General features: G+C 44.8%; 1 protein-coding gene across 3 annotated transcripts in view; it reads right to left on the bottom strand.

Annotated features, from left to right (window-relative positions):
* LOC111246777 (uncharacterized) overlaps positions 1-12,594 on the bottom strand; it is a 123,093-nt gene extending 110,499 nt beyond the window's left edge. For 2 of the 3 annotated variants that reach the window (XM_086982344.1, XM_086982345.1), the window contains exon 1: positions 8,847-9,343. In XM_086982344.1, coding sequence (XP_086838470.1) covers positions 8,847-8,853 — 7 coding nt within the window. In that variant the 5' untranslated portion in view covers positions 8,854-9,343. The other variant, XM_086982341.1, reaches the window with a different exon arrangement.
* Positions 12,595-12,933: the final 339 nt, after the last annotated feature.

Genomic DNA, 12,933 nt, shown 5'->3' with positions numbered 1-12,933 from the left:
CTGCCATAACGTGGACTTGACTGCTCTGACAGCGTGCAGCGGCGAAGAGTGGTGGATCCAGAATTAGAGCGTGCTCGGGGGGATGCAGAAAGAGTGTAACAACTGTTTTGATGAGGGTGGTTGTTGGTTGGGTAAACGGAATCACCGCCGCACAGGAGCACTCCGGTAGAGACACCGAACAGCTTGACTAGGCACAACAATCTCGGCCTTGATAGCCTACCCATCGTTGGGGATTGCCGGGGATGGGATGAGCTAGGGGCGACGCTGGCATGGAGTTAGGACCTGCCAAGGGGTCTAAGTTATTCGGTTCCCTTTTCGCCAGCCAACCACCCGCAGCCCCGAATGGCGATACGGCACCCTGCCGTGATGAAGTATGTCTAGCGTAATATTTTACCCCTGCGTTAACAATACGCTCGCTTACAATATCACGCTCGACGTTCTGTCATACTCTGAGCTTTCCCTACAAGTTGCTGCGAGCTAGCCGCCGATGGTGCGTCCAGAATCCCGAGGCAGGAGCTGACCGCTAATTTAGCGCGCGCCTAAGTGACACCTTGCAGTTGTCTTTGTTCAACCTAAGTACGATATATGTAAAGTATCAAACTTCGTCTAAGTTACTGTTAGCCGTCATCTATTGGTGGAAAAAATCAAGAAGCTCCAAATTTGAACATCTATAGGACACTGATAAATGCATGCGCCCACATATAAGATCATAAATTAAAACTATAGTTCCTAACCAAGGACTGGCGACATTATTTGTTGGCATTTAATAATTCAGGTTGTGCACGAGCAGTCAGCTGATTTCGCGGCACCTGATTTGACAGTTCCAACTGAATACATATGGAAAGTTTTGTGACTTATGTACTGTGTACGCAGATACGATTATAAATTCTTATGGCCACCTCGGGTCGTGTGTTTGTGTCCATGATGGTATTAGCAAACGTGCGCCAAAGTCTCGACACGGTAATTCGCCGTCGGTAACGTATAATTCGAGAAGCAACGGTAGGATGAAGGATGGTACTATCACGCAGCGTATATGCATAGTTGCTAAATTACACAGATTGCTCAGCACCGCTTGTCGTATACCGTTTCTATCGTTTAGTTTCTTTCCTTAGCTATGTTTCGTGTACTCGGAACGTGTCGTTGTCTTTTTCCTCTTGCAGCAATTGTTGACCTTGAAAAAGCCGAGCCAGTAAATAATCACAATTGGTATAGCAACAAAAAAAATGACGGTTAATACGGAGAACAACGTACAACAACGATGCTCCGAGAATAACTACTGGCTGGTCCGGTGAGCGGCTGGCTGGCTGGCTAACCGCATTTGCCAGTAGCTCCACGTTATACATATCGACCTTCTTTTACGACAAAACCTGTTTTCTTTTTTCCTGTCTCTTTCTCACTTGTACAGACATCATCGTTTATAGTATCCACAACTGCACCAGTCACAGCATCACCGGCAGCAACTAATGTTCTTCGAACGTTCAGTCACTCAGCTATAGTAACGTTTGAAGCAATGCCACGGACACATTACAGAAAAACGACAACGGTAACAACGGCGACGACAATCACTGATAGCAAGAAAAGTACTACTACAAGCGGTGTTAATTTTTCCGGCTTCTCGCACAGCTGTTTTGTCCCGGTCTTATCAACCTGCCCCCTCATTATCATTCGTTGATTTTTTGTATTTTCTGTGATTTTGTCCTGTCGTCCTACAGCTATCACCCACTACTAGTTAGCATGCTTCTTGTCGGTAGCCAATATGTATCCTAATAATAATCAGATGGGGGTGAATACTGTTCTGAAGAAGTGTCTTTCATTATTTGCTTCGTTTGTTCGCGGAGTCATTGGCGTGTGTTGGGCCGTTTTGTGTCTTGGCTCAATTCGCAAATCGCGTTCTCTGGCTTGTGCTAAACCCATCGTACGACAACTACATAGCCTTTTATTTGCTACTCTTACTTTATGTGTTTGTCAAATATTTTTAAACACATTCCGCGCAGGTACTCTGAGGACGAGAGCTTCCACTACATAGCCATGCTTGTTGGGTTGAAAGTAGCAGGCGGCGGTGGTAGGGACGGCTGCAGCGGACTAATTCTAAACGGTCCATAAATTGTAAAAATTGTGACCATTTAATAGGGAGTCAGAAAGCAAAAAAAGAAGAAACAAGCAACCAGTCGTCAGCGCCAACCGCTAAGAACGTCGATCTCCATAAATAGTGCAGACGCCGACTGGTTAACGAACGCCTTTCTGTCAAGATACCACAAGTTGTAGGTAGGATCGTTATTTGTTGCGTTGCGTTGCGGCTTATGCATAGAGCTGACCGTGAGAGACGTAGCAAACATTCGAAAATTAACGACTACCGCACTGATGGCGCCACAGGTACACTTCTACGACCTGCGCGAATCTGACGCTGCCTTTGTATGCTGTGGCGAGATGCCGTACGTTCGTTCCACTCGTGTTTACTACATATCGCTATTACCTACTGGCAGTATTGTACTTCCTTAAACACTCGCGTCGTCGCGTACAAATGTCCTGCGTGCACTACAGAGACAGACAGACAGATGCTGTGCTTCTACACATTGTTAATGCTGCTACTGCTGTGCGTTCAGTGAGCCACTGCTGTAGAAACAACAGCAATTGAACAGGGTCTATTGATTTGTCTATCATTCCGCAAAGTTTATTGTATAGGTATGGTACGCAATGGAAGTTACTGCACGATTACATCGAGCGATACGTGGTGCAGCTGTGCCCAAAGTCGAATAGTGATAGACAAGTTGTCGCTCCTAAATGGATAATAATAATATTACGCTTATTGTCACCCATTGATCCTGTCTAGTTGCCATAGTTTGGTAATGGTCTAGGCAGTGTCGTATACGTCAAGTGGCTAAAATCGCCGAAAAATTTAGGGATTATAACTTGTTTAAGTTAAATTCGAATATAATTAAAAAAAAAAAATGCTCAAGATTACAAAGCAAAGTTTTCATTTCTGTACATGAGTAATCTTTGTATATAACGCATGCACGTACATTAAATCATGATTTATGATGATAGAAACAAGCGGTAAGCTCTATCGCACAATCCAGTGTTGAATCCAGCGGACTGTGAACAGGTAAAGAAACTCTCTGACTATAACAATCACGTACCAAAAAGCTCTTTTTGCTTACTGCTACTTTTTAACACCTCTGGTATATGCAAGGCAAACACTAGAAACATGAAGTGCTTTGATGCAAATAAGCCGAAGCTGACGATTTCTAATTAGTTTTATATATGGAATGATTTTAATGCCCTGAGCAAATATCTCTAAAATATAGGTTTATCAAAATTAGACAAAACGAAGAAAATGTCGGATTGGCTTTTTGTATGGCCGGGCTTAAGTTCACAACTTCAACCACAAAAACTACCAAGGTAGAATTAGCCATACTTAGGCTACGGCGAAAAATGTAATACTGAAGGTTGATTTTAGCCGAGATTGACCTAGCCCTGTTTACATAATAGGGCTTCTCTAGGTACTTCCCAAATGAAACAATACATACGTTTTACATAGATATAGGAAATGTATATTGTATACGTTCGCATATATCCTGACGTATATCCTTAGGCAGCTTCTCTGATATTCTGCCACTATTGTTCTTTCTTTGTTCAGCGAAACTTACGCAACGCGCTATCTATTTCCCTTCTAGATATGTATGTATATATATAAAAAAGGGGGGATATTTGTCTGAAGGGGTATGCGATCCTCGACTACTTCTGCTATTAAATGAAAGCCAATTCTTTCTGCAACAAAACAAGAAGCTCATCGTTGCGAACAACAATGCGTTTTCAAAAAACAAACAAGATTAACTGTTATTTGATTTTTTGCACTGAATAAACCTCCACCGAAATTATTCATCTCTTGGGTAACCTAGAATCTACAATCTACCGTTTTGCAAATGATCAGAGTTGGCTGCAAGACAGACGCAGGTTGCAGTGCTGCAAAACGGAAAATCCACGACGAGGAAAAGCGGCGCGAACTCCAAAGTTCATCGCTGCCGTCCAAAGATGCATTTCTAATGACTATCTTGTTTCGGTCAGGGTGTTAGTGACGAATTCTGATGTGAGTAAGTCTACGATATCATCACAGATTGTTCACGAAGCCTCAGGTGCACGTCATATGTCAGAAATATCAGACAGAGGACAATCAAACCAAAGGGTTTGACCGATATTGTTTGTTACTCAATTTTCTGGAGGATAAAGCAGTAGGTCGTCCTCTATTTTTCTGTGAGAAAAATATTTTTGGTCCTCGATCCAAAAACGGACAGTAAAAAACATCGCTTTCTTGTTCACAGTCTAGAGGTTAGGTCCATTGTGAATAGGAGCGAACCTTTAGTCAAAGTTCATGTCCTGAGTGTCGTATCACACGAAGAAGATTTTATTCCATAATTATACTTCTTTGGAAGAGGTAAACGCACCTTGTGGCAGCGTTGTCTTGTGCTCTCATGAAGGCGTTCACAGGGTTGCAAAGGAAACATTTCAAGCGACCCTGTGAGCGGTTTAGGACCGATTCAAATTAAATTAAATTGTAGTTACATTTGGTACGTGTGGTTGCGAGAAATAATATTGCTAGCATATGTTAAAAGTTTCATTATACTACCTGTCTTTGGCAGGACATAGAAACAGAACAAAGATGAAAGACTCAATATAGGTACCGTACCCTGTATATATCGTCACATTTATATGGATAAACTGATGTAATTTACGCATAGAGCCACTGCGGTGATTTGCATATCTCATGGAATAGGTCAAGCTACCCACATTATGACGACGAGAACAGCAGCTTTCATTTTGGCAGCAACGACATTAGCGATATTACGTCAGCAACGGGCGCCTGCAAGACACCATTAAAGCTCCCTCCGCCCCCACTAGCTACCAGCATCGAGCACCGGGTACCGCGCAGTGCCGACACTCAACGGCCAGCGGTTCGACGATCTCGACTACGACCTTCACGAGTAATTATTCGTCACTGTCCTCATTGTTACATCGATGCCATCCGTGTTCGTACTGCTACGGCCTCAATAAGACACCTACGACACTATTTTTCTTTGCTCGGTGGCTACAAGAATAGAGCACTACAGAATTAACGGCAAAATCAATAATACAAGTAATAGCTGTTGTTTGTCTATATATCCATCTAGCTAGCAATATAATAGTACGAGTACCAGCAATATCTCCGCCATATGGCGTGTACGTACATAGGCATTTAGGTTCATAGGTGGACAAAACAAAATATCGTCGGCCGTAGCACCAGCCACTATCGCCCTGGTCACCGCCTGATCAGGCCAGCCTGTGACCAGGGCGATGAAAATGACGTTTCGGACAACAAAAGACACCACTGCCACAAAGGCTCCCTTTCTATATTGCTGGGTGCACTTATAGGGCCATTACGTAAGGGCCATATCATCACAAAACCGGTTGTTGCTATGTCTAATAGTTTTGTTTAAAGGGTAACATTGATCATATTTGTTTATCAGGACCGATTGGGAACATCAGCTCGCAGGACAATCAAGCAGGAATTGTCTCCTTCAGATAGAGTCGATAATCGTTTGTTTAGTTCTTCCTACTTATTCCACGTGGCGGTTCTTGGCGTGCACCTTGGACGTATTCAGCAATGATATCAAAAGAAACCCGTGCATTTGAAGACGGCTGAAGATAATTCTACCATTAGAGTATTTCAACAACTAATGATGCTCTAAGCTTTTCATCAGAAACAAAAGCTGACCTGAGATTAACATTTGATATATAAAGCGTCCCCCAATTCAATTTTGCACTTCGGAAGAGGCAGGCGAGCCCTTAAAATATCGGTCATACAACAATTGCATCGGTCAAACGAACACAAAACAGAAAACGCATAGATAAGGGGGGCACTCAGTGAGAGGTGCGCCGTACAAAGTGTGCGGTATCATACTACGTTTGAAAATGTCGGACGCTCGATCGTTTACAGGAGCCGTACTTCCGAAAGAGCCTGATTGATGAAATTTTAGTTCAACTCCATTATATTGATATTTATCAATTTTATTATGAAGTCGTTCATTGTGTCAAACAGTCGTTGTGTGAGATTTAATTGGTGCGAGCATATGTTTTGTCTTGCCGATGATACTCAATGAGGTAGCGTCGTAGCTTTCCCGACAGGCTTGTACTGCCCCTTTATTATCGTACGCCTCCTTTTCCGTTGACTTATGTAAGAGAAGTTCGATTGGTTTCCTATTGTATTGAATGCATCAGTACGGTCTAGATAGCTTTCCATAGTCTGTGTGTTAGTCATTTGAAATAGTGCGGTACAATATCAAGCAAGGTACATACCTAATTATATTCCACTGGATCGCAAAGTCAACGTTCTATTCTTATGCGTCCGGCAAGCCAAATAGCGAATCTTATATAAATAACATAGTTGCTAGTGAGGTACGATCCGATCGACTCGACTCGACTCGACCCATTGGGGGGTGTCAGCGAAATCCAGTACCCGAAACGGTAACGATCCATAGCATTTTACATAGCCTTTTTTTTTTTTTTTTTTTGTATAGTGTTCAATAAAAAAACATAGACGAAACAACAGAATCCAGTACTATCAGTATCATATAGACGCTGTGGCAATGTATAATTTGAACTGCATCTATAATGCACAAATGCTTTTAAGCGGTGACTCTCCTCGGTGATTGAAGCTGATGTTTAGGGAAGTCCATAGCTGCTGCTCCTGCTGTCACTGCTGCATCTACCGTAGGCTCTGGTTTGCCGCACGCGAACAACGGGCGGGTCAAGCAGTCTGTTATGGTAGAGCGCGGCCATGCAGTCGAGAGAATTACAGTTTCAAAGTTGACGCTATTGTTAAGCCGTCAATTGGAACCGTAATAAAAAGGATACATTTTTGCTACACCGCGAAAAATGTGTCCTGTCTTCAAGTTGCGCCAATGGCGGCGATAGTGACTAATAATTTAACAATGAGCGACCAGTCCGTACCCACATTGGCAGTAGTAACCTTACCATCTGCTCTCGCTCTCTCCGCCCTTCCTGTTGCCAGCGAACAGCTCACTAACTTCGCGCGGGCAAACCATTGAGACAACAATAGCAGCAGAGGCACCTGCTGAAATGCTGGCGCCACAATAGCGTCGTCAGTCGTCGATCGTACCATCGAGCCCTGGGTCGGGCCACACATGTATGCAGAACTGCAGACAAACAAGCAGACCGGCAAACACAATAGTATTTGATTCTTCTGATTGCTACGTTTGAGAAGTGTCTCAAAAGGCAAAAAGCAGTTTCTTCCATGTTGTTGTCGTCAACGTGAATCTCGTCGTGTGTTGCCGTCCTCGTTATCGTTATCGTTATGGTTGCTGCGGTTATGCCTGTCGCCGCCATTGCTGTTAACGTGTAAACCTAGCCATCCGACAGCTTCCGCTTGTCGTCCAACTTGCACTCGTCCGGCGGTCGGGTTGTCTGTTGCCGAGAGTGAACTTTCGAGGCCTTTCTACATTCTCACAAATCACACACTGGCGCCAAATGTATATATATATATATATTTTTTAAATATGTGTGTAAAGATACGTGTTCCAGGCAATAAGTTCATGTTCCATTCATTGGTTGATTTGCTTGCGTTCTTCGATCGCTGCCGGTGGTTGCCTGGCGCTGTATCAACACGAGCGTCACAGCGTTATCTTCAACAGTGAGAGGTGGCCGACCAGAAAACAACAACTTCAGTTGCTCGATTACTCGTCCGTGGGATGTAGAGACGGCCGTTCGTCATCCAATCGACCCTTTACTTCATCACCGACCAAACGAAACAGCGCTTTAGTGACGGGCGACTCTGTATCTCACGTTTTGAAAATTGTAAAAAGAGAACCTTCTCTCTCACAACGTTTTTTTCGTGTCGCCATTTGATTCGAATCAGAACTTTGCAGAGTAGATCTGCAAAGCGGTCCAAAAAAGGTCCCCACCGTTGTTATCCATGGAAATTAAAGGCGGCAGCTGGCTGGCCAAGCGATCAGCGTGCGAGCTAGTCAGAATTGGCCTAACTTCCCCTTGCCTTTACGCGATCAGCCTCTCTCGGCGCCTCTATGTTACGACTAATAAAAGGATAGTCAGCATTGCCAACCAATGAGGTTCAACCTGTATCTCTCATGTTTTAACCGTACGATTATGTCCTGCAGCCTAAAATTCTGTTCTGCATATAGGCTGATCTGCTTCAACACAACACCACCACATATCGGACCTAATGAGCGAGAAAATAGGTGATCGCAAAACTTCAACTTTATATATATATATATATATATTTTTGCTATAATTGTGATCTTCGAGAGAATTCGTCGTATCGCTAGACTTGAGTGAACCCACTCGACCTCAACTTGAGAGCTCCTGGGCCCACCCACGATGGTCGTATCGTAGTGGTAGATTGACGTTTGTATTTAACTATGTACCGCTGCAAAGTCTCCAATGGGATTGATTAAGATGTAATGCTAGAAGTTCGGACATACTTTCAAGTCGACTTTGCTTCAGCAATGCCAATAGATGTAATCATGGCGTTCGCTTGACAAGCGTGTTACTCTAGGACCTTTTGCGGTATAAGTTATAGTTACACGCCTGTACAAACACTTTTCGACGTTAAGGCCTTTTACTTTCTGTGTAAATGTGGCTACGCCTAAAGGATACCTTAGAATTATGGCGAAACGAATTTAGCTATTAATTCAATGAAATATATGGATGAAAGAGAGCCCGAGGTGTCGTGGAACGTTGTCGTCGATCAAAAAGTAAATCCTCTTAAATATAGTGCCCTTACACACATCCTAGACTCAAACAATCATCGTAACATTACCTATAAACTTACGTACCTGCCATTCTCTTGAGCGTTTTTGTACGACAATTGCCATCGAAGACATCGAATCTTCGTAGCTAACTTTAGCTTGTCTAAATCTGCACAAACATATGGTTATAATAGCAACAGCTGTACTATCTTCAGGGAATAGCTAATTTGCACAAAAGCCTTGATTTACGTTCAAATTTGCGGGCAGACAACTTGTGAAGAAGCAGTAAGAGACAGCTTTTTGCTATCCACTTATTCATCTTGCTGATACAGAGAGCAGTCGCAAATAGGGCGTCGGACAATCTTCAACAACAGAGCGATGGCAACAGAAGCCAGTCCGGAGCAATACACACACTAATGGCGTATGTCACCCGTTCATTGATTTCACTGGTCAACGCACACACGCAATCCTATGAACTAGCCGAGTTCGTTTTCAGCTGACCTCAGCCTGTTTCCCTTATTCAGCACAATTCTAATTGGGGCAAACACTACTTGCTAGCTACCGTGACAACGTCGATGTCAGTTCGTTACCTGCTCGTCGGCAGCTCTCGATGCTCCTTTGCCTGCTGCGGCCGCTTCCGCTGTTGGCTCGGTTGCTGCTGTTTCAGAATAGGAAATTCGCCGTCGGGAACCAAAAGTAATAAGCCGGATAAGTAAAGCCGCAAGGTTGCTGCCAGTCAAGCCGGGCTGGAACCCAGTTCCAATACCCATTGTTGCACTATCCCCCAGTTCGTTCTGAATCGTATGGTCGCAGGTGAGCGGAACAGCACACACAACTCGCAGGACACACGACGACGACGACGGCTGCTATCACCGACTAGGACCAGTCGTTGCTGCTCCGCCACGATTTTCGCTTCCTAAAAAATTTCAAAGCCGCTCGTGACAGTTACTGCCCTAAGCAGAATTAACAAAATTTAAATAGAACGCTCAAATGTACCGCACTCGGACTCGGCTACAACTGCTACCATTGTTACTACTTCGAAGAGAACCTCGGCCTGACTCTCACCTTTTTTTTTGCAGTTGCGTAAAATCTTTTACCACTACCACCAACTCTGTTAATACCGCCCGCCTACACCACTGCAAAAAGTTTCACCTCAGGCTGTAGCCGGGTAACAACTTAGTTAACGTTCCGATGTTTTTTAACTTTTTACAAAAAAATTTGTTCGCCAAATATATACTCGCACTTCCTCAAGCAATGAGTGTATGGGTCGGGCTCGTACCAGGGTCTACCACACAAAAAATCTTATGTGTTTTCTTACTTGTATCACATATGAATGATTTATGAGATTCTTGAAACATATTCATATTAATCTGCTAATTAGGCAATTACATATTTTGCAATAATTGTATGATTTAACGTTGCTTTTCTGGTCTGTGGGTGCAGACGCTTGAGAAACGGAGGCAGTTGCGTTAGTGCAAAGCACTCCATTTAATTTGTGTATTATATTCAAAACTTTCTTTGCATGCTATGGGAGTTTCAGCAGCAACGTTATGTTTCACTTCGTACATGTTCGCATTCCCCCCCCCCCCCCCCGTCGGGGGTTTTTTTCGATAATTTTTCCCTATTTTAAATTTCCTGGTTTAACCTCAACAGGAGTTCAAACTCGAAATAGTTTTCGTCAAATAAGTAAAACCTGATTCAGATCGCGTGGTTGAACTTAGAAAAAGTGGAAGGTGTGCACGTTGCTCCTACTGCAGCGGTAACGTGGTACATAGTCTAAGGCACACGGACCTTCACTTAGAATCCCGCAAACGGTGTAGCAGTGAAGTTTACCTGCCTGCTTAGCGCCACAGTGCTAACGACTGGAGCTTTGCGGGATTAATCAGGGAGAGAGCGATGACCAACCGCTCTGTGGCCCTCATCTTTTGGCCTGCTCCAGGCCAAACGCGTGGAGCTTGCACGACTTCTTTAACAAAGTTAGAGACCCGCACTATAGACATTACCGCCATCACTAACTAACAATGTCGCTCACTCACACGTGGCTTCGCTCTCGGTACTTGATGCTCCTCCTACTCTCATTACTACTAGTGCCGCCTTGAATGGCTCCAACCATCTCGCAGCCCGATGTGTCCAGAGGGGCCTGGTCTAATCTGGTCTCTTTTCTGCTCCCCTAAAGCCGTTTCCTGCCCGGGTAAGCCAAACGCTTCTCGTAGCCATCACCGCCGCTGTGATCCACCACTGAGGAGCCACTCATCGGCGACTCTCGCCGTTGATGCTGCAACTTACGCGTTTTCTACGTTGCCTGTCCGTATTGCTCCCATCTTAACGACTGCCGCTGCGACCACCACTCTGATGCTGTCGTCTTTGTGGTCTTCTTCGTTTTATTCGCAGTGCGACCGCCGTTCGGCTACACTGTCACTATTCTCACATGCAACCCCCGCTCCTTCCCAAGAACCCCTTCCTGATTGTCTACTTCCCTTGCAACTGTATATTCAGTCTCTCATTCACTCTACATACGTGTGCCTGTCTGTGTGTGCATGTTTGTCTATATATGCTTGTGGAAAGTGTGGTTCGACGAAGAGCAGAAATTCGTACAACTTTGCCGAGTTGCTTGTGTCTTCGCAATAGAGCAGTGCTATCCACGAAGAAGTCGCTACGGAAGAAAGCGGTCTCACATGCAGAATGTGCCTGGCTGGCTGGCTGGCTTTGTCCTAAGTTGCGCTAGAAGACTCTCAGGACTCGTCCTTCCTTTATCGAACCTTACGACAAGAGATCGTTCTTCTTCCACTCGAGAGCTCTTCTCTTATTTGGGCATCGGCCGTTGGCTCTAGAAGAAAAGCCTTGGTCGCAGCATCTATGCAGCAAACGTAGTCACAGACGCAGCTGACCGTACTATGTGGCAGAGGGGGCTCGCAAAGTCACGGGGGTTGCTAAGTACGTGTAGCACAAAACTGCTGCATAGGTTGTTGGTTGGCTGTTTGAGTGTCTTGGTCGAAGGAATTATGCAGCAGAACTCACTCGACAGGCTCGCGCCCCACGATGCAACCGAAGGACAGCCATGCCTAGCTCATCTGCATATGCGTCGGTCGCCTGCCTTGCTCTAGCCACGACTGCCTACCACTACCGGGACTGCAGACGCTGCCAAACCCAAGTTGGCCTGCTGCTGCTAAACCCAAGTTAAGCAGGCGTACAGGACACTAAGCAGCTAGCTGCTACCCAGCAACAGTGAAAGAGGGAGGCCTATCAGTGCCACCAATAACACTCATAGTACTACACTGAAGGACCCGGAGCTGCAGACGAACAGGCTGGTAAAAATAGGGTTAGGAATGAAAAAAGCAGATAGAAGAGTGCCAGACTAAAAGGGTAAGACTTACATATATGGAGATAGATAGATCGCTGGAAGGATGAGGAACAGTGGATGGCGGAGCTGTTCAAAGCAACGACTGCGTGATGATAATACCAAGAGAAAAATGAAAAAAACAGGCTATCCAAATAGCTGCGTTTCGGACGACGCTGGCTGATGGTAAGCAGTCACTTAAACAGCTTCTGCTCGTTAGTCGGTAGTCGCCGTTCATTCTCTTCGAATTTGCCACGTAAGAGGAGACGCTCGAAAGGGTAAACTAGACTTAAATGGAACGACTGGGAACAGATCGCAAAGACCAAACGTCGCCTCGATGTAGACTCATTCATCTGCTGCTCCCTATTGAACGTCAATGCAACACGCACTTCTTCTGATACTACGTGAGTCAGAGCAAGCCAAAGCGTGTGACGCCAGCTGACCACTTGATCGGTACAATTACATACAGAGCAGCAAATCTGTTATAAACGAACAGGGGAAAGAGAGAGACACGTCGTATAATAACGAGATGAGTAAGCGACTTATTTTCCTAGCAACTTTCGACTTTTGCATCTGCCTTTCTCTGGCGGTATATGACCCTTTTGAGTCCAGAGTAGAAGCTGCACTCCTATGAGGTATATGGAGAAAGCCAAAGCACGAACATCGAGCACTGTATGTAGCTAGACGACGCCGCGCGTCGAGATAATACGCCAGAGGATAGCTCCTTCCTTGTGGAAACCGATATGGATCAAACACACAGATGTACATTAAATCGGGACGTGTGTTGACGGTATGGACACACGCTAAGAGTCCTATTGCTCCCCATTAGCAAGGGTT

Source organism: Varroa destructor, unplaced genomic scaffold (assembly GCF_002443255.2).
Source record: "Varroa destructor unplaced genomic scaffold, Vdes_3.0 BEIS01000003.1, whole genome shotgun sequence".
Lineage (NCBI taxonomy): Eukaryota > Metazoa > Arthropoda > Arachnida > Mesostigmata > Varroidae > Varroa > Varroa destructor.
Note: the sequence above shows the minus strand (reverse complement) of the source record. Positions and strands in the feature narration are given on the sequence as shown.